At 40.2% G+C, this 21994-nt stretch overlaps 1 protein-coding gene across 5 annotated transcripts in view; it reads left to right on the forward strand.

Moving 5' to 3' along the window:
• CPLANE1 (ciliogenesis and planar polarity effector complex subunit 1) overlaps window positions 1-14328 on the forward strand; it is a 54939-nt gene extending 40611 nt beyond the window's left edge. For 4 of the 5 annotated variants that reach the window (XM_082074779.1, XM_082074780.1, XM_082074782.1 and 1 more), the window contains 12 exons: window positions 143-363; window positions 1882-1975; window positions 2918-3085; window positions 4514-4544; window positions 5933-6064; window positions 7887-8052; window positions 9810-9871; window positions 10317-10481; window positions 11569-11681; window positions 12022-12105; window positions 13185-13354; window positions 13771-14328. In XM_082074779.1, coding sequence (XP_081930905.1) covers window positions 143-363; window positions 1882-1975; window positions 2918-3085; window positions 4514-4544; window positions 5933-6064; window positions 7887-8052; window positions 9810-9871; window positions 10317-10481; window positions 11569-11681; window positions 12022-12105; window positions 13185-13354; window positions 13771-13908 — 1544 coding nt within the window. In that variant the 3' untranslated portion in view covers window positions 13909-14328. Of the gene's footprint in view, window positions 1-142; window positions 364-1881; window positions 1976-2917; window positions 3086-4513; window positions 4545-5932; window positions 6065-7886; window positions 8053-9809; window positions 9872-10316; window positions 10491-11568; window positions 11683-12021; window positions 12106-13184; window positions 13355-13770 lie in introns of those variants that run through there. The other variant, XM_082074781.1, reaches the window with a different exon arrangement.
• The last annotated feature ends 7666 nt before the right edge of the window (window positions 14329-21994 follow it).

The raw sequence follows: 21994 nt of genomic DNA on the forward strand, positions 1-21994 counted from the left end.
TATAGATTGAAACATTTATACATTTGACTTCTTTTGTGATTGTGAACATACTTTTAGGTATAGCATAGTTATGTTTAATTACTTGCAGTACTTAAATGTTTGCAGTTTATTCAATGATGTTGATGCACCCTTTTATTTCAAGATGATAATTTGGTAAACGTATCAAGCCAAGTGCAAAAGGAAGATAAAAAGTCAGATTCTGCTAGAGATCATGCGACTTGGAATGTAGTACATGAAGATGACAGAACCAAAGTAACTGGGAAAAAATACTTTTTAACAAAACAGCAGGACATGGATATAAAATTACAGACACTACAGAAGATGACAGAACATATGGAGGAGGATTTCAGAAATACCAAAGTGGTGAGTTCTGACTGCTAACTGTTGTGTCTGGAACAGTCTATTTTGTAACATCTTTCAGGTAAAGACAAAATTTACATTTTGAAATGGTGTATTTTCAAATCTGTGTATGTTAAGAAAGATTGAGAATAATATACTATTCTTCACAATTAATCCTGGTTGGTTGATATGGTTACAATGGATGAAATGCTGGCCAGAATGTTGATGTTCTTAGCAAATGGGCAGAATGTGTTTAGTTTCTTTGTAACTGAGAAAATGGAATAGTACAAAAGTTCAGGCTGAACAGGAGACCTGACAAATATTTCTGCTGTTGTGCCTTTGCAGAATATTATGTGACTATTTCTGGAACCTGTTTCTATTTATTCCTTAAAATATTTGTGTTTTTAACATATTTATAAATTAAATATAGAAGTAAATTAGATGCATTTTGGACACAGTACATTCAGATGACCTTACATTTAATTCAGGAATTACTATTTTATAGGTCATGACAGAGATAATGATAAAAAGTCGAAAGTTTTCATCAGACTGACCTCTTAATACTGTATCTAGTTTAATTTGCCCGAAACTTCCAGTGTGGCTGACTTGGGTTGTATGTGAAACAGGGAATGCTGGCAATTATCTGTTCACAGTACTTTGACTTTTTTATTGAGTATAGAGCAAACTGGGCATGACTAATCTAAGAATGAGCCAGTAGGTTATGATTTTTACCTAGCTGTTAAAAAAAATTAGTTTTCTTTGCACACCAAGAAAACTAAGTCAATTTACAGTTCCTGTAGACCTGGCTTAATACAGAATGAATTCAGTAGCACTGTGTAGTTTCATAGAATCTACTTTTTGTACAGTCATTTGAAATAATAGTGTCCAATACCTGTTCTTCCATATATTCACGGAAATGTAACGACCTTATTGTGTCACCTGCATACAGTTATAACACTAAGGTGGATTATTTAATCACTTATAAGCTTCATCAAAGTGATTATCTAGCCAGATCTTTAAAAGACTGTAGCGAAAAAAAAAAAATCTTCACGTGTCCTTTCTTTGTTTCAGCATTTCACTGAATTTGGGTTATAAAACTACTTCTTGTTATCTAGCCAAATCCTGAAGATAAACCCATTTTCTTTTTTGCCCTTGTTTCAGTGCATGCCAGTTGGTCGTTCTTTTTATAACGATTTCCTCTGTATTGGAAATCAGTTTATTCTTTGTAAGAACAAGAATTTCAGCTGTTATTTAAACAAAAATTTAAACAAAAACTGTTCACAAGGATAATACAGTTCATATGTATTTTTTTTTGAGTAAGGGTCCAGAAGATTGAACTCTTTAGACAAAATTAATCTACTTGAGCTATATTGATTCTTGAGATATTTTATTAGTTTTGAATCCGGATACTCCATTAAAATGTTTATAAGATTCTGAGAGAATAAAAAAAGTATTTAAAGCAAACTTGGCGTGACTATCTGTGGTGTGTCAGAAGTACCTTGAAGAATGTATGGTTACTTTGGTTTTGGGTTTCATTTATAGCTAGTGAAAATAATAGAAGATTTTGAAATGGCTGCCAATTCGGACCTTGGTGATCATCCTTCGTTCTCTGGAGATGCTAGAATCATTGATAATGGTATGTGTTCATTTAACAGAAGGATAGTAAACTTGCAACTGAATATTAAACTTGACCAACTTTCAGTTACCACTGACAGTTTAATACAATCCCAAAAGGTGTTATTGAAATATGCACCAAAAGTACAAGAGAAATAGAATCAAAGGTAGAAAATCTGAATGTTATGGGCACTGCTTCAACAAAAATGGATTTGAAGAGACTTGTATACTTTGATCTTTCCCAAAACCATACTGCAGGACTTGGTTATATGATTTTAAAGATGATAGTATGTATTTCTGTTGCATCATAATATCAAAACCTGATGCTTATGAGTGCTTAGCTTTCTGATATAAAAGGATATGAAATTTGTCCTCAGTTTTCTCTGAGTATATAAAGAAACATTTTCATGCCTCTTTGGTGGCTACTTAGTTTCAATATCTGCTGATTTCAGTAAAAGCTTACATCACTTTAACTGTTTTCTAGAGCTGATGTATTGAACTGTTTATTGTTTATATAACAATTAACTATATAGTACCTGTTTACTTATAGCTACTGTACTGTGCCAGGAAGGTGTGCTAGGGGTGTATACCTCAGGTCTGGTTTTTCATTCATACCAAAACATAGTCTAATCTGCTTATGAAGTTAATACAAAGCCAAGTGGTAGAAGAAAATCGTGGTTATATCTGTATTATACATAAGACAGTGTTTAAGATGTCTTTTAGCCTCATGCGGAACAACTCATAGTTTAGTCTTTTTTGTTCACATGTGCAGGACTGGTAGATACTTCACAGCTCTGGCAGTGCCCTTTCATAGGGATGCACAACTGGTCTAGGTTCAGGTTGTTCCAGGTTTGACACATAAACTAAATGTGCCATGGACAAATATATATGAGTAAAAGTTTTTTGCATTGTGGGTTTTTTCCATTGGTCTACACTAATTACTATATTTATAATTTTTTGACAGAATCAGAACAATATTTGAAGGGTGTGATTTTTGAAGATGTTACAAGTGATGAAAAGGAGATCTTGAACTTGGAATATCCTGCACCCAGTTATACTACCTTGGAAGTACACTCTCCTGCTTCTGCGGCCTCTGCTTCTAAGTCTCCCAGTGGCAAAACATCATCTTCTGGTACAATCTTTAATGTTTCCTTTTACCTTTTTCTCCTTACTTAAAAATAAGTAAACTTTTTTCATCCTGGTGTAGTGTTTTCTTATTGCTGTTATACAGAATGTTCTGTCATGCTCAGTCTTTCTAGTTTGCATTATTTAGAATGGCTTATTGGCTGTACATTGATAATTAGTTTATATGTTACCAGGTGAAACAGTGTGATTAAGCTTTGAAAGCAGCTCAGCAGTGAATTATACTTGTGCTCAAATTCAGCATTACTGAAATAAAATTAATAACTTCAGGACTATTTCTGAAACACATCATTGTGCTGATTTGTAATTATTTATTTAAGTGTATGTGAATATTAATACAAACAGTGCCACAGAACACTCATAGCTTCCTTCCAAAGCTGTCTTTATCATTTCTGTCAGCTTCTTAGGTTGTAGAGAGGGGTGAGATCTTAATTCAATTCAGCCCACATCAGCAAAATAATTTGTTCTTTATCACTATACAGTAACTACTGGCTGTATCCTAAAATGTTATTTTAGAAAGTTTCATTTAATTTTGCAAATTGACAGTAAATTGATTTTTATGATTATGAAGACTACAGTAGCATTACAAGGAGGAGGAGAAATCACTATGCAAGCAACCTATTGCCTGCCTCTGTTTAAGAAAGTATTGTGTCTTATTTTGTGTGCATGTTGCCTGCATTGCTTGCATTCAAGCTTCTGAAAAGGATACATACTTTGTATGGGTGAACATGGATTTAATGGTTACAGTTGCAGCAATCTGTCTTAAAAGGTGTTAAAATATGATTCCTGTGTCTGCATACAGCAGAAGTGAATCTCAAATGGCATGCACACCCAGATAAATTTTATGAATAGTAATATACTTAGAGTTTTCTTTTAGGTATGAACTTGCTACTTGCAAGCTAAGGAAACTGTAGGTGATACTACATTGCACCTATGATTTTTTCATGAGTACAGTTTAGCTTAGGAAGGATAATAGTGCTTTTCCTTCCAAGACATATGTACTGTTCTTCAGCTATGTTCCTGAATTCCAGGAGGCTGTAGGCTCACTTCTTCAAGTAAGTGGCAATTGATAATTTTCCATAAAACACTGTGTAGTTAATTGGAACAGATCGTTTCCAATTGGAACTGATAAGCTTTGCTCATGGCAGAAAACGTGACAACGGTGATCTCTTCTTCCTAGTAAAACTACCCATGTCAGTCAGGGAGCTGTTAATGTTCTCTAAAGACTCTGTATTAACCTGGCAGTTGATGACATGCTTTCTCACATGTATTTAAGCCTATGTACAATATTCATTTATTTTTAATGTCAACATGTTCAGGTTGATATACTTCTGTATTTTATCCCACAGATTGTTTAATGTATGTCTTACTAGTTTATGTACAAGGCATTTATTAACAAAGGCTGTTTCTGTTTCAGGCTTTCACATTGGCAGAGAACTGTGTGATACGTATGTATTTTGACATTGGTTTTGTTTAGAATTTGTTTACTTCAAACTCCCACAAATAAGAAGACTGTCAACATTGAACTGTCACTTACATAAAAATCTTGGGCATTCATTTTCAAACTGAATGAAAACTTTTATTAGTTAATTTCAGGCGTTAACTCTGACTTTGGTAGTGCCTGTTAGATTCACTTTATGCAAAAATCACAGAAGCATTCCAAGTTGCTTTCTAGTTACAAGTAATATAGCTGTTAATGCAGATGCTGCTATTGTCTATGTGCATTTGATATTTCTCTTCTTTGCAAAACACTGGTTTTGAACAGGTCCATGTAACTGCTGCTAGTAGCTGTCTACTGAGGCCAGCTATCACCAGAAAGCTTTTGAAGTGTTACTGTATGAACAGTGTAAAGCAACAGACTGGAGATTTCAAAACTGGAATGCTCTTAGGCATTAAATAAAATTATCTGATATACATATGTCTTCCTGTTAACTACTGTTAGTCCTCTGGATCCAGTTGTGCAGAAGAAAATAGTGGCTGGCTTCCCTTCCTTCCTGCTCATGCTGCTCAGTTACCCACCTTTATTGTTTTGCTTGAAACATAGCAGTAAACTGAATGCTGTAGTGCATTTTTAAAGTATTTTGGGTGAAAAGGCTTGTTGTGACTGAAATAGATTAAGGAGTAATTACATAACCTTGGAGGATGGGCACGAGGCAATAAAGTTTAGCAGATGGCAATTTTTACCCAAAGGAGTAACTTGAGGCAACTGTAACTTGTAATCATAAACTACATGAAATGAAAAAACAGAAAAGGAAAAGGCAGAATTTAGGTAAAGTTATTCTCTCACTCTTATTCTTGCTCAGAAAGTAATAGAGAGTTGGGATTCTAGAAATTAGTAGAATCTCACAGCCTTATCTCAGCACAGGCAGCAGTACAGACCCTGTGGGTGCTCCTGGCCCTTGGGGCTGCCAGGATAAGCCTCCTCTGGGCCAGACATGTTCACACACCCCCGAGGAGCTCAGGCAGTTCAGTTCTGGAGGGGGACATATTTCTGGGTGGTTTATTCAAAGCCTGCTGCAGTACCCCCAGTGTTAGTCAGGAATCTGTCCCATTCATAGTGAGGAGCTACAAAGTTGGCTGAAGTGTACATGATGACAGCAAAGCTGAGGTGGTTATCTGCTAACTTTTTAAAGATATCTACACAAATTATTCAGGTATTGCTTGTATGTACTAACATAGATGTAGGGGAAAGAAGATTCAGTCCAAAGGCTTCTGGTAAAACAACCTGAATATTCTTGTTTTAAGCATAAAAGGAAGGATTTTAGTTGCTTGTTCTTACAGGCATATTCTACTTTAAATTAGTAACATTTTTTTTTTTCTTCTGCCTAACTTAAAGCTCTTTAGAAGATCCCCTGCAAATTACTGGTCTGAGTGGTGTTACTGACATCATTGATGATCTTATAGTAAAAGGTGACATCTCTCCAACAGAGCTGGGCTTCACAAAAACACAAGCTAAGAAAATCTCTAGGTAATACCATGGCTGGTTTTTATTATATGTTAGTTAAGTAATTCTAACCCTGGTTACTCCTCTTATAGCTTCTGCCCTGTATACAATGGAAGCAAGCATGTGATCTGAGTTTATGTTAATGAGACTAGTATTAGAATGTTTAACAACCACTATTTTACTGGTCATTATTGTCAAATGTGCTAACTGGGTTTTATTGCTTTGGTTTTAAAATTCCTTCCTTCCTACTTGCTTGTTCCTTATTCTACATGATATAGGCTGGAGCACAACTCTACGTATACAGCAGATTCAGATCGATCAAGGGGACAAGAACCTTCTAAAACAGTTCTGAAAGACAGAATAGAAATTTCCTGTCAGCAGCAAAGCAGTTTCAGAAGCTTCCAGCCCCATACTCCAGCTTGTCATGCTCTCCTCCCTGCTGGAGATTTCTGCACCTTCCTGACTGTTAGTTATAAAATCAGCTGTGTTCTTTCCTGAGACAGGTTGAATTTACAGCTCCTTCTTACTTATGTTTGTGGTATCAGTTGTTTACAAGACAAGACTACAGCTGTTCCAGATGCCGAAAAATCTGTTGTGATGGTGCGACAGTTCACACCAGTTCAAGATATTTCAGGATGTTCTAGTGATTCATCTAAATAGAGTGTAGTGCTCTGGATTACTTGTTCTAACATTTATTCAAATTGTAAAAGGAGCTCAAGACCTTCAAATCTAAACCTATGCACAGGTTATAAACATCCCTGTGATCCTTTGAGAATTCCAAAAACATTAATAATAACTACCTAAACATACAAATGCTGCTAGCTGGGCTGTTTTGTGCAATTATGTGAATATTTTCAAAATTACGGGACATTTCAGAAATGTGCTCAAGTAGTATTTAATCAAAATGACCAAAGACCTAAAGACAACTCATTTTCACATACTTATTTTCACACAACTCTGAATTCTTCCAATAATGAAACTTCCCATTGCCAAAAATTAAATCACTTTCAAATGAGTAAAAGTTGTTCTAATCTACTGAGGGCTTTAATGCCTCAGTCCATAAGCTTTCAGTTGATTGCTACACTCATAGATTCTCTTGATTCTGGAATTATTAGTGCCTGCCAGTCTTAAAAATGAGGGAAGTTTCAAAATGGGCTGAAAAAAATGAGACATTAAAAATTGAAACACATTTGAAAAATCTTGTATTTAATTTTTAGGTCAGTGCTTTTAGTTTTAAAGTGAAGAAAATACTTACTACCTAACTGCTTGCTTTAAAGACTATTTCAAGATGAACTAGTAAATATTTCTTAAGAACTCTGGGGATGAAATTATATTAGTAGATCTTACTGGCTGTGTGTTTTTAGTATTCTGAGTTAGTGTTTTGGAAATTACTTTGTACAGATAACCTTGTGAAGAAGCTTATAGGTTGAGGGGAGGGAACAACAAGGATGATAGAATCTCCTTGGTCTTTTGTTCTTTGCAGAATCTTATACCATACACACTGAAAAATGGAAGACCAAAGTAAAATGACTTGCAGTTTTTTCTGTGCCAGTTATTCTATAACGACAATAACAGTTGCTCCACATTTAAAATTTGTTCCTATTACCAGAACATAGTTGAGGAATAGAAGAAAAATTTTAGGGAACATCTTGGAAATTACTTGTGTGCCAGAATTTTTTGAAGTAAAATTTTGCAGAAGAAAATTTCCCTGTTGTTCATTACTTAGGCTTTTAGCTGAGCCAGAATTTTAAAGCGATTGCAGTGTTTTTATCATATTATGTGTAGCTGCCATTGTTTGTGATTTAAAGGTTGTGCTACATTATTTCCCTTTTATATCTGCTTTCAGGGTTCGTGATTCTGCTGCTGGATATTCTCAAAAAACAGAAAAGGAGAAGAAAGAGATACAAGCATGGATGAAAAGAAAGCAAAAGGAAAGAATGAGAGAATATATGAAGAAACTGGATGAACAAAGACAGAGAGAACATTGTCCTTTCAATCTAAAAAATAAAGTGGTAAGAATAATTGGTATCTTTAACAGTAACTGTTGTGTTTTATACAAGTGTTGATTGTTCAGGTCAGATAATACAAAGGCTGTCGGTGATTTTTTTTCCTATTTTAATGTAGCTTTTTTATATGTATAATTTTATTTTATTGGACCTGGCCATAGTTGTGTCAGAAGTGATCAGTAAGCAAATTTACTGGTGTTCTTCACAGGCTGCACTACTGACAATTGGCTGCAGGTAGCAGTAAGACCTGTCTCCCAGCTCTAGATTCAGGAAATACAATCCCCTGACTCTAATGGATGTAGCTGTAACATTCACTGATAAAAGCTGTATTTTGTCAGGGAGTGATAAATACAGGAGTTGTAAAGATGTGTTTACATCTTGTTTAATCTTCCACCACACTTCCCCAAAACCACCAGAGAATTTAAAAAGCAGAGTTCAGTTGCCAACAATCTTTAAGAACACAATAGGGTACTGAGGGCAGCCATCCTTGTCATTCACACACACAGAAGTATATGCCATTACAGAGCGTCAGCAGAGAAATATGGGATATATCTCAAGTATCTCATGGGTTTTTTTGTTTAAGTCTGGTTTCAATACAGTCTCAGGAAACAATTCCTTCTCTCCCACATTTTTTTGAATTTTAAGTTTAATTAGTAAAACACATTCATGGCCTGATACATCTCTTTCGATTAGCACTGTGCTGGAAATAACTGAGGGGGGAAATAGTACAAAAGTAGTTCAGAAATAATTTCTCTATCAGTATTAAGTCTTAAAATATACTTTTGTCACCTGGATACCTTCAGGACCTGAAAAGACATTGCTGAGTCAGGGGAAGCTCCAGGATTACAAGAGATGAGACCTAACAACAGGAAATATAGCCCTGTGCTATTTATTCATCAGCTGAATGCAGGGTATGCTGTAAATTCTTTCTACACTGAAACTCTGCTGATTTTACCTCCCAAGCAGCAAACATGTAATACACAAAGCTTTCCTGTTGCTAAGTAATACAATTGTGTTCTCTTTTAGAAAAAGTAACAGATCTCATCCATGAAATACAGTATTTCCCCTGGTTTTAAATAGTCTTTCAGAGCTGAACACAGCTGCTCTTTTGCACCTGTGTAGACAGAAGTGATTCAGGAAAAATGGGTCCTGGTTCTCTCCTTCTCCTCTTTTGCCAGTCTGTAACTGTATATTTTATGCTTTTGTTATCAGCTTTTCTCCTGAAATCAATAGATTGAGGGATTCTCAGCTTATGGTTGTGGTTTGTTGTTGTTGTTTTTTTGTTTGGTTTTGTGGGGGGGGGGGGGGGGGTGTTTTGTTTTTGTTCTCTTTTATGGAAGAAAGCATTAAAAAAAAATCAGATTTTACTCTGGCAAACACAGGTTGAAGTGCAACCTTGGCCTCTTGTTTAAAATTAGTTATTGTTAGGAACGTCACTGATCTTTGGGAACCTGAATGTGAAGCCATTTGAAACTTTGAGCTTGACAGTGAAGACATCATCTTAGGAATGTTAATATTTTAAGCATGTGAGCTATGGAAAGCATGACTGCAAGCTTTCAGTATATTTTTAGAGACTGTACGTTTATAGAGACAATCTTCTCTGTATTTTCTGGTAGGGCCATATGCTTTCCTGTTGTTTTTCATTCTGGACAATGTCTTAAACAGTAACTTTCAAGTCCAATAGCTCTGCACTTGGAGAGTGAGACACTGGAATGAGACTATGATACAGAATATGTTACTGATTATTATGCTTTCTTGCACAGCATTGTCATCTTACTTCAAAGGATATTAAGTTATTCCAGAAGAAGAAAGAAGAAAAAGACAAGTAAGTTACTATAAATGTTACTTGTTGTATTCTTATTTAATATTAATCTTTCAGTCTTAAGCAAGAAGTAGTTTTAACTCTCTTGTCTATGAAATTTCAGATATGAATGTCATTTCAACCAAATGCATAAATAATTCATGTTTGCTTTACCATTTAGGAAAATTCTGAACATACTTCATCCTTTGACTGTATTTTTCACTTTCCAAGTATCCATGTATCTTTTTTTTTTTCCCCCAAACATTGACTCGTTTTTTTCTGTCAAACCCATTGTTAATAAATGTTTTAGCTTTTAGCTAATGATCTTGAAAGGGTTAGCATACCTTATTTTAAATTGCAAAAATATATTCTTCTATTCTGGTTACCCTGCAGCCTTACAAGACTCACAAGCCAGCTACAATTAAATGAGTGAGAGCATGAGTTAATATGTAATATTATTTATCCACAGAGCCCTGTTATCTGAACATCACAGTATGAGAATATCACAGGCACTTTCTCTGATGAATGAAATGTTATCTGAAACAGTGGTGTTACCTGCAAATGAACATAGACCATTGTCCACCACAAGATCACCTCAAGAGTACAGAAAAAGACATGTGGCATCTACCAGAAGGTAACAACTGTAAGCATTAACCCTCCTCTGATGTGTTGGTGTCTTTACCACACTTGGAAGTTGTCTGCAATTTGTAGCTAGTTGGTATAGGATTAGCTTGAGAGAAGCTTTATATTCTAGCAGAATCAAATATAAGCTCTGTCTGGATCAGAGTAGTCTTCATTTACTGTGCCAGGTTTCTTACAATCACTAATGCAAAGCTTGGAAGGAGCCTTAAAAATGTCTTTTGGAACACAGAATAAGCCAACTGTAGAGTCAGAGCTGTATTCCATGTCCTAATCCATTCTACTCAAGAGCAATTCCACGAGACTATAGCCAGCAACATAGTTAATGATCTGAAGAACATCTAGTAACAAGCAAGAAGCAATTAAAGATACTACTCTGCATTCATATGAACTACTTAGAGTTCAGCAAACTCTACGTTTACTTTCCTCCTTTCTAGTCTTTTTTCATTACCGAGAACTTTACTTCTTTGGTGCTTATTGCCTTTTGAGGAGATGATGGTATTTGAGTATTATAAATTAGTAAATTTATTCTACTCAATGGCATTAATGTCCAGTGTGTACATATGTAATCCAAGTGTCTATTGCATGATACTTCTCCTATATACAGTTTTATAATTTCCAGAGTAATAGGAGAGACTGTGTACTTCAGATAATCCTGTAAAATTCCAGACTTAAATATTTCTGCATTTCTTTTTAATAGGTAAAGTTCCAGGATAGAGCATTAAACTGTGCTGTACAGATTCTCTTGATGGTGTTCAGGGGCAGTTTGAGTACATCAGCCTTGCTATAGTCAAAAGTCCTTAGGAATTCCATGCAGAAAACCACCTTAGGAGTGGCAGTAACTTCTAAATTTTGCTGGACCTAGTTCTGATTCTCGAGAGGCTTACTGGCCCCACAAACAGTCCATGATGCTGATCCTCAGCTAAGTGGGCTGAAGGTGATTTCTGTGGCCTTTTTACCTCATGTAAATGAGGCCTGTTAGATCTAACTTTTCTGGGGGAATGGTGTGTATGTGGGTAGACAGTGGTAAACATTTGGACTTTGTTGTTGTTGTGCTGTTTGTTTGTTTTTTCTTGTTGTAGAGGGCATCCAAACAGCCCTGTTCTGTCAGACAGGAGCAGAACTGCTGCCAAACCCAGCTTTGGTCAAAAAGTACACCGTTTCACCCCAACTCTTGGTTTAACACAGTCCAGGGGTAAGAACAGAACTTTCTTAATGAAGGCACATACTGAAGATGATCTTCAGATTACTACTACATTTTGTGTGGGAGGAGCTTTAATACCTATGTAGAAAGTCAGATGTATAATCCTGGATGTTTTCTGTCCTGAGGCTTTTGCAACTGTGCTGTCGTTGGCCTGTTAAATGATAAGAATTATGTTTCCTTATCATCTCTTTCTAAACCCAAAGTAGCTTAATTTGCCATAGCAAGGGTACCGTTTAATCCAGGAAGCAAGCTCATAAATGAAAATAGGAATCTTTTGAGTAGTTTTGATCTACTGCATCTAACAGAGGGACTGCTTTCATTGTCTTTCCAGGAAATGCCTCCATGTTCCCTCAGAGAGGTTCTTCCAGAGGAAGAATGAGAAATGCAGCAAACGGTCCTGTTAATTCTAGACACTGTAAGTTCAAACAGCAATGGCACAATGCTGTTCAGCTACATTATGCGGGGGAAAAATAAGACACAGAGAACATGTTTCAGAGTACATCCTGGGTAGAATTTATGCAATACAGACCTCAAATACAGCATTAGTTTAGGAGAATAAAAGTCGCTATTTTTCCCTCCCACATAAGACTCTTTTTCATTAGAAACCTGTGAAATATTTTAATGAATTAATCAATCAGTCACCTCGGTTTATCTCCTGAATGGGCTTAGCCTGATGGCAGTTCCAAGATTACTGAAGTAAATGTGCTAAATTTCAGTGATTTCCTGAAACAGGCTTTACAAAGTCATGAAGGACTGAGGACTTGAGTATTTTTTTCAGCTGAAACCCACAGACAGGGAGTTAACTAGAAGTACAGTACAAAGGTCTTATGCCTCTCCCTTAACTTTCTATGCTGCCTACTTTCTGAGCTCTTTTAAAGTAGGAATTGTGTTTGTTATCCCTCTGTATAGTATCTAATTTATTTGAGTTGGCAATGTAGGAAAGGGAGAGAGGCAATAGTAAGCACATAGGCTTTTTTTCCTGATTCACTCACTCACCTCTACACATGTTAAAAGTCATTCTCCTCCTCCTTTCCATGCATTCTCTTTTTAAACTCTAAGTACAGGTTGATCTTTCTGTGATTTCACATCACCTTCCTGTGTTTCTCCAGTATATGCCATCACTTCTAATGGTTTCACTAAAGTTCCGTGTCTCCTAAGAAGCACAAATCCAGAATTTATATAGTTTTATTCCTCTATCAAATAAGGTAGTAATGTCCCTTTTTGAGGACTGCGCCACAGGACCTGGTGCATAGTCGTGTTTGTGTGCTGCCTTGGGAAGACAGTTCAGAGCATGAGGCTGAAAGGAACCAGCAGCATTTTTCCACCATAACCCCGCATCAGTTCAGGATGCCAGGGCATGCTCTTTTCACATGTGTTCACACACAGCTTCAACTCTTAGAACTTGGAGCTTCTGTTCTTGGAGAAATTTCAAGACATTCAGAAGAAAACAACAATAAATGTTACAGCACTATTGTTGGCTTGTTTTCTCCGCAGCTGCTGAGTACAGAGTCAGCAGAACATCAAAACAAAAGCCTCCACCTGTTACCACTGCAGTTCAGACAGAAGGTGTTGATCAAGAGACTGATCGAGACATAATGAGTCCTTGGACTGTGCCTGATGATATCCAAAGAATACTGCAAGATACTCATGAGTCCTTCTTTCAGGTACAATGTCCACTTATTCTAGCAATTATTCAATATGTGCCGTTTAACACTCTGTTTACTTCTGCTTTATTTAAAATGTTGTTTTCTATTCAGAACTTGTGGGTGGCATAGATGCAGAGGGACATAAACAAGGGTGGTTGAACAGAGTTATGTTTTGTCTTTACAAGCAAAATGATTCTTGTGAGCCTTGAAAAGGAATCTTCTTTATAAAAACTGTATAGGCACATTGTCTGTCCAAGCACCAGGTGCTACTGGGAGTGAGTAAACAGGAAAATAAATTGCATTTGTTGCCGAATAGTCAGATACATGACTTGATTAGAGTGTGTTTGAAAAGAGTGGGACCATTTCTACTGACTGCACAGAGGTCTTGTCCATGAACAACACACAGCGATTCAGCTCCTCTTTTCTTCCCACAGGCCACTGCACCACATGCTGTGAGTTTCTCTCCTCCTGGCATTGACAGCGATGGTGTTTCTGAAAGCACGGGAAGTATCCTCAGCAAACTGGACTGGAATGCAGTTGATGCTATCGTAGCAGAGGTGGAAGACAAGTGAATAAAATTTCTCAGCTGCTGTGCACTTGTGAACAGCTGCTGGTATCTTGGTTTCATTTTTCAAAATAATCGTTGTTGAACTTAAAGTGGATTGAGGCTTGCATTGGTTTTCTTCTTAAGCAGCACAGGAACTCTGACTGCTTTCAGTCTTGCCTAGGTGACATTCAATCCCTTAACTCGTAGTTTGCTTCCCATATGCCTTCAAGTTAGATGAACTGAATAGAGTTGTTAAATACAGCCAACACTTAAACAAGAACTTACGGGCCGGCTACTTTTCCCCTTTGAAATACACAAAAAGTTTTAAGAGCACTGCATAACTGTTTTACCATTGTATTTAATATTTAACATCATTATGGATGGAGTTATTTTTGTAACCTAACAGTTGCGATAAACTGATTTAATAAAAGTGAATTTATTAGTTTCTGCTGTGAAGTGATTTACACACAGAGCACTGTTATTGCTGTGTACCACTGTGACTGTGTGCTACCTTAGTATTTTAAACCCAGCTTATTTGTACTATACGTTAGAGAAATCTGCAAGAGTTTGGCAGAGGTACAAATAGCAGCAATAAATGGGAAACAGACTTTTGTTAGGAAAATCAGATACCAGTGTCAGACATGAAGGACAAGTACTTACGAGGTAAAGAAAAATATCACTGTTCGTCCACCTATGTAATGCTGTTGTGTCAGAGCTCTTCTAGCAGCCCCCAGATGTTTGGAGACAAATATCCTGTATGTTCAGTGGCCATCAACCAGTTGTTGTAGCATGAACAGATGCAGCTGTGGTGACTTTTTCCCAACAGCTACTGCTGTTAGAAAACAGCAGTAGCTGTTGGGAAAAAGTCACCACAGCTGCATCTGTTTTTATTTTTGTAGTGAAGAAATTTTAATCTTTCACAGAGGTAAAAAGTGTGTTAATTTCCAGGGGTTAATTATTGGCACACAGTAACTGTCACAGTTTAAAAAAAAGCCTGCTTATTTCTGAGTGAAGCTGCTTCTTGTCAGACATCAAGAAATAGGGTTCAAAGAAAGTTTGTGACAGGATTGTACACATCAGGACAGCATGGACAGTTTCTGTAGGCTCAGAGATCAGAACTGGCTGTGCATTTTTAGCAGTCCCCAGAATCTGTATTGGCTTGTCCCTCAGGAGTGGCCAGAGGTCAAAACTCAGTACTGGGAGTGATCGTCACCAAATGAAAAGGGCAAGTACCCTCAGAGAGTCAGGCCAGAGCCTGAAACAGGCATCACTCAATGTCTCAAAGTGTCTTTCTCGAGTAAGGCAGCAAAGAAATCATTAAGTACTTTCTGTTCCTGATGGAAAAAGTCTGAAAAATGCTGTTCAAGCCAAATATGAAAGTCTCCTTACAATCACAGCCAGCTGTGAGATAGAAGAGAAAGAGCCAGGGACAAGATGGTGACTCATAAGCCTTGTCCTAAAAGACTTGTGAAAACTCTGTCATATTCAGCCTTTGTGCCAGATGATAGCTACAGCACCACAGTCATTAAATGTTAATGTGTATGCTGTGATGCACAAACGTGTTAAAAATAATAATCTTAAAGAACACTCTCCAGGCAGGCCTGGAGATAAACACTAGTTTGCTAGCTGTTGAACTATGCAGGTAATCAAGGCAGTGTACCTGCCCCCTAAAGGGGCTTTACTTCTTTGTAAAAAAAAACCAAAAAACTCGATTGTAAAGAACTCAGACCTTGGCAATAGATGTTTGAAGATGAAAATGTTCAGATAAGTTTGGGGAGAGGAAATGCAGAAAAAAGGTGTAACAATGCTGGTTTAGAACATTTAAAGGCCGGTTATAGTCTTTCAGCACTTAACACTGGGGGATCATTCCTTACTGAGGGGCTGTGGGAGTAAGGTGACGCATCACTTTCTGCAAGCAATGTATCTGGTGCTAAAGGAAGAAAAGAATGCAAATAAGCAGGTCATTTCATTGTAACAATGGTGAAGGCAATCCTTTCTTTAACTGCCTGCTGATGCACAGCATCACAAAACACCAAAAAGGCCACAATAAGGTCTTCCTGGAGCCTTCTGTTCTCCAGGCTGAACAACCCCAACTCGCTCAGCCTGTCCTCACAGCAGAGCTGTTCCAGCCTCTGATCATTTCTGTGGCTCCTCTGGCCCCTCTCCAACAGGTCCATGTCTTTCCTGTGCTGAGAGCTCCAGAGCTGGACATGGGACTCCAGGTGGGGTCTCACCAGGGCGGAGCAGAGGGGCAGAATCACCTCCCTCGACCTGCTGGACATGCTGCTTTTGATGCAGCTCGAGATACCATTGGGCTTCTGGGCTGCAAGTGCACATTGCTGCCCATGTCCCATCTTTCATCCACTGGTACCCCCAAGTCCTTCTCCACAGGGCTGCTCTTCATCCCCCCAGCCTGGACTGATACCAGGGGTTGCCCTGATCCAGGTGTAGGACCTTGCACTTGGCCTTGTTGAACCTCACAAGGTTCACATGGGCCCGCTTCTTGAGCTTGTCCAAGTCCCTCTGGATGGCATCCTGTCCCTCAGAAGTGTCAACTGGACCACTCAGCTTGGTGTCATCTGCAAACTTGCTGAGGGTGTATTCGATTGCTCTATGTCATTGATGACGATATCGAACAGTACTGGTCCAAGTACAGACCCCTGAGGGACACCATGTGTCACCAGTGTCCATCCAGACACTGAGCCATTGACTCTCTGGGTGTGACCATCCAGCCAGCTCCTCATTCACCGAACAGTCCACCCATCACATCCACATCTCTGCAATTTAGAGAGAAGGATGTTGTGACTGACCATGTCAAAGGCTTTACAGAAGATTGATACATGACAGAGGACAGACTGATGACATCTGTAGCTCTTTCCTTCCTTAGTCTACTGATGTATTTTATTCACGAGGTACAGTGTAGAGCAGCTCAAGCTGGTGCCTCTTGAGGCGGAAGTCCTGAGACAGCCGCACCGTTGTCGCTGTCGGGCAGAGGTAGGGGACCTAAAAGACGACGAGGGTTGGAAGTGTATTCCAGTTCAGCATCACAGGCAGCCCCCCCCTCCCTGCCTGCTTTGCCTACCCAGGTGCCCTTCCATAATAGGTTTGAGGCCCCGGATCTTGAAGAAGCGGTAGGTGAGGAGGTGGTACCAAGCCTGCCTACAAGATCACATAGGAAGAGACGGTTGACTTCACAACTTAAGACTGCCTCTGATAAGAAAGAAAGAAAGGTGATCATAATAGGAAATTCCCTTCTGAGAGGAACAGAGGGCCCAATATGCAGAGTTGACCCTCATCTTAGGGAAGTTTGCAGTCTACCTGGAGCCCGGATCAAGGACATCGCTAGAGAGCTCCCCAGACTGGTGCACCCGACGGACTACTACCCGCTGCTGGTCTTCCAGACAGATGGGGAGGAAGCTGCTTCCCGTAGTCTGAGGGGAATGAAGAACGATTTCAAGGCCTTGGGAAGGATGGTGACGGACTCCGGGGCTCAAGCGATCTTCTCTTCACTCCTTCCATCTTCGAATGACGATGTGGGATGGAACAGGAAAATTCAGACTGTAAATGACTGCCTCCAAGGCTGGTGCTACAGGCAGGGCTTTGGATTTTTTGATAATGGCTGGATTTATAAGACTCCAGTCCGGGCAGTGATACGTGGGAAAGGTTTATCTCACAGGGGCAAAAGGAGGCTGGGGCAGGAATTAGCTGGGCTCATTTGGAGAGCTTTAAACTAGGTTCAAAGGGGGATGGGGTTGTAGCTGGGCTTGTCCCAGTGGGGCAGCATTCTAAAACTGATGAGGACGAGGTGGCCCCCTATGCCCCTAGGGAGAAATTGGTGTGCTCTGCTCGCTCCCTGAAATGCCTGTATACCAATGCGCGCAGCATGGGGAATAAGCAGGAGGAGTTAGAATCCTGTGTTTGGTTGGGAGATTATGATCTGGTGGCAATTACAGAAACATGGTGGGACAGCTCACATGACTGGAATGTGGTCATGGATGGCTATGCCCTTTTCAGGAAAGACAGGCCAGCCAGGCGTGGTGGTGGAGTTGCTCTCTATGTGAGAGAGCAACTACAATGTACTAAATTCTGGCCAGGAGCGGATGAGGAGCGAGTTGAGAGCGTATGGGTCAGAATTAAGGGGCAGGCTGGCAGGGGTGACACTGTTGTGGGTGTCTGTTACAGGCCACCAGATCAGGCTGAGGAAGTTGATGAGGCCTTCTATGGGCAGCTGAGAGTGGCCTCACAGTCTCAGGCCCTGGTTGTTGTGGGGGACTTTAACTTCCCTGATGTTTGCTGGAAGGACCATTCAGCCAGCCAGCCACAGTCCAGGAGGTTCCTCCAGTGCATTGATGAGAACTTCCTCATGCAGATGGTGGAGGAGCCAACCAGGAGAGGTGCGCTGCTGGATCTCATCCTCACTAACAAGGAGGGTCTGGTCGAAGCAGTAAAGGTTGAGGGCTGCCTGGGTTGCAGTGACCACAAGATGGTGGAGTTCAGGATCTTGTGTGGCAGGAACAGAATAGCAAGTAGAATTGCAACCCTGGACTTCAGCAGGGCTAACTTTGGCCTTTTCAAGCAATTGCTGGGGGAAATCCCATGGGCAAGACTGCCTGAAGGAAAAGGGGCCCAAGATAGCTGGGTGGCATTCAGAGATTGCTTCTTCCACGCTCAGGATCAGAGCATCCCCACACATAGGAAGTCAAGGAAGGGAGCCAGGAGGCCTGCGTGGTTGAATAGGGAGCTGTTGGGTATGCTCAAGCAGAAGAGGAGAGTTTACAGGTCATGGAAGCAGGGGCTGGCCACTTGGGAGGAACATAAGGCTGCTGTTAGAGGATGTAGGAAGGCAGCTGGGATAGCCAAGGCCTCCTTAGAATTACAGCTGGTGAGAGGGGTCAAGGACAGCAAAAAGAACTTTTTCAAATACATAGCAGATAAAACTAATACCAGAGGCAATGTAGGCCCACTGATGAATGGGGTGGGTGCCCTGGTGGCAGAAGATACAGAGAACGCAGAATTACTGAATACCTTCTTTGTCTCTGTCTACTCTGCCGGAGGCTGTCCTGGGGAGCCCTGTACCCCTGAGAGCCCGGATGAAGCCAGGTCAGTGGAGGAGTTTGCTTTAGTCGATGAGGACTGGGTTAGGGAGCAATTAGATAGTCTGGACATCCATAAATCCATGGGTCCAGATGGGATGCATCCGCGGGTGCTGAGGGAGCTGGCTGAAGTCATTGCTGGACCGCTCTCCATCATCTTTGCCAAGTCTTGGGAAACGGGAGAGGTGCCCAAGGATTGGAGGAAAGCAAATGTCACTCCAGTCTTCAAAAAGGGCAAGAAGGAGGACCCGGGTAATTATAGACCGGTCACCCTCACCTCTGTCCCTGGGAAAGTAATGGAACAGCTTGTCCTTGGTGCCATCTCAAGGCATATCAAGGATAAGAGGGTTATTGGGGCAGTCAGCATGGCTTTACCAAGGTAAGTCATGCTTGACCAACCTCATAGCCTTTTATGAGAATGTAACAAGGTGGATGGATGATGGCAGAGCGGTGGATGTGGTCTACCTTGACTTCAGTAAAGCCTTTGACACAGTCTCCCACAGCATCCTCACAGCTAAGTTGAGGAGGTGTGGTCTAGACAATAGAGTAGTGAGGTGGGTTGCAAACTGGCTTAAGAATTGAAGCCAGAGAGTGGTAGTCAATGGTGCGGAGTCTAGTTGCAGGCCAGTATCTAGTGGAGTGCCTCAGGGGTCAGTACTGGGGCCAATATTATTCAATATATTCACTAACGACTTGGACGAGGGAATTGAGTGTACTATCAGCAAGTTTGCTGATGACACCAAGCTGGGAGGAGTGGCTGACACGCCAGAAGGCTGTGCTGCCATCCAGCGGGACCTGGACAGGCTGGAGAGTTGGGCGGGGAATAACCTGATGAAATTTAACAAGGGAAAGTGTAGAGTCCTGCACCTGGGCAGGAACAACCCCAGGTTCCAGTATAGGTTGGGAAATTACATATTAGAGAGCAGTGTAGGGGAAAGGGACCTGGGGGTCCTGGTGGACAACAGGATGACCATGAGCCAGCACTGTGCCCTTGTGGCCAGGAAGGCCAATGGCATCCTGGGGTGTATTAGAAGGGGGGTGGTTAGTAGAACGAGAGAGGTCCTCCTTCCCCTCTACTCCGCCCTGGTGAGACCGCATCTGGAATATTGTGTCCAGTTCTGGGCCCCTCAGTTCAAGAAGGACAGGGAACTGCTGGAGAGGGTCCAGCGTAGGGCAACGAAGATGATTGAGGGAGTGAAGCATCACCCTTATGAAGAAAGGCTGAGGGAGCTGGGTCTCTTTAGTTTGGAGGAGACTGAGGCATGACCTTATTAATGTTTATGAGTATATAAAGGGTGAGTGTCACGGGGATGGAGCCAGGCTCTTCTCGGTGGCAAACAATGATAGGACAAGGGGTAATGGGATCAAGCTGGAACACAAGAGGTTCCACTTAAATTTGAGAAAAAACTTCTTCTCAGTGAGGGTGACAGACACTGGAACAGGCTGCCCAGGGAGGTTGTGGAGTCTCCTTCACTTGAGACATTCAAAACCCGCCTGGACATGTTCCTGTGTGACCTCACCTAGGTGTTCCTGCTCCAGCAGGGGGACTGGACTAGATGAACTTTTGAGGTCCCTTCCAATCCCAAACATACTATGATACTGTGATACTCTGAAGAGGGACCCTCAGCAGAAAATAAATTAGGCGATTTTACCCACACAGTCCAAGCCCCCACCCCCTGCACATCTATCCTGGCCAACTGTAAAATTTAAGTCTGGGGTCCCTCTGTTTCTCATTGGATCTCTTCATTTTCATCAAGTGGGCAATCAATCAAAGACCTGACCTTCTGTTGCTATTTTTCACCTGCAGCTGGAAAAGAAATTAAAAAAGAAGTTATTGGCAAACCAAAACATCTTCTCTTTTCTCTTTTGCTAGATGCAGTTCTGTTCCTTCACTTTTCTCCAGGGACACAACTCTCCTTGTCCTCTGGCTTGAAGACTCTGAGAACTTTTTTACCTAACGAAGCACAAAGTTTCACAGATTCCCATCTTGCAGAAGTTATGTGAAGCAAACTTACTTACGCTAAAAGTGCATTCTAGATAAGCAGATAAGATAAGCAGTTTCTAAACAAGTTCTGTAAAAAGCAGTTTACCCACTAATTCAATAAGCTGAAGCAGTCTACTCCATGTCATCCGGGTGAGCTGGAAGCGGTTCCAAACACAACCACCCTTGAACAAAGACTTGTCGACACATGGAGCTGCAACATGGCACAAGGTCTATGGCCAAACTTCTACCCATCAGGTAGAATCAGGTGGGGTGATCTCATACAACTCAGGCTTTGGATTGTTGTTTCTTTCTATTTTACTTTATTTGAAGTGATCTTAGTATTGGAAAAAAGTGGATAGATTCTCAAATGGATTACTTGTCTCTCTGAGAAATAACGTTAGTCCCCTTCCCATAAATAAATCTGAAGATAAAACCAAACGTTTTAATGCCCGTGAAACAGCAATTGCTCTCCAACAGCCATTTTCCATACAACAATGTATTGATTCATAATCCATACCAGAAAAAGCTGAAGATGAAAATCTATGATGATTTTTCAGCCTCCACAAGTTGCATTTGCAATGGCAAACTGCCAGCAAATGAGTTGAGTCTCCGTCCCAGTTGAGGGAGAAAATTGCCCTGTATTTTACCTTCTGCAGTAAAAGGTACTTTCATGACTGAGGTTTGATGATAAAAGATACATGAATTTATCTCTTGTGCTATGAGGCACATGTTCTGTTACAAAAGATCTTAATAGCGTAGCCATGGGGGTTTTATTTGTTTTCTTTTGTTTTTTTCATAGTAGCGACTTATCATTTCTATTATACCTTATCGAATGCAAGACAATCCAGTGTTGTGCTGCTGTGAACAGAAGCTCTTTTCTGCAAAATGCAGCTCAGGCCATCTTCCCCAGACGCGAATTCCCTCAAGTCACTAAGGAACTTTGAGAGAAGAGAAACATGTTGCAGTGATAAGTGGACAGAGAAGGATGTAAATCACCATTTCTGTTATTCCCTAAGTAGAATAGAGCACGTTTC

The sequence above is a fragment of the Streptopelia decaocto genome (genome assembly GCF_964273445.1).
Source record: "Streptopelia decaocto genome assembly, chromosome: Z".
Classification (NCBI taxonomy): Eukaryota; Metazoa; Chordata; class Aves; order Columbiformes; family Columbidae; genus Streptopelia; species Streptopelia decaocto.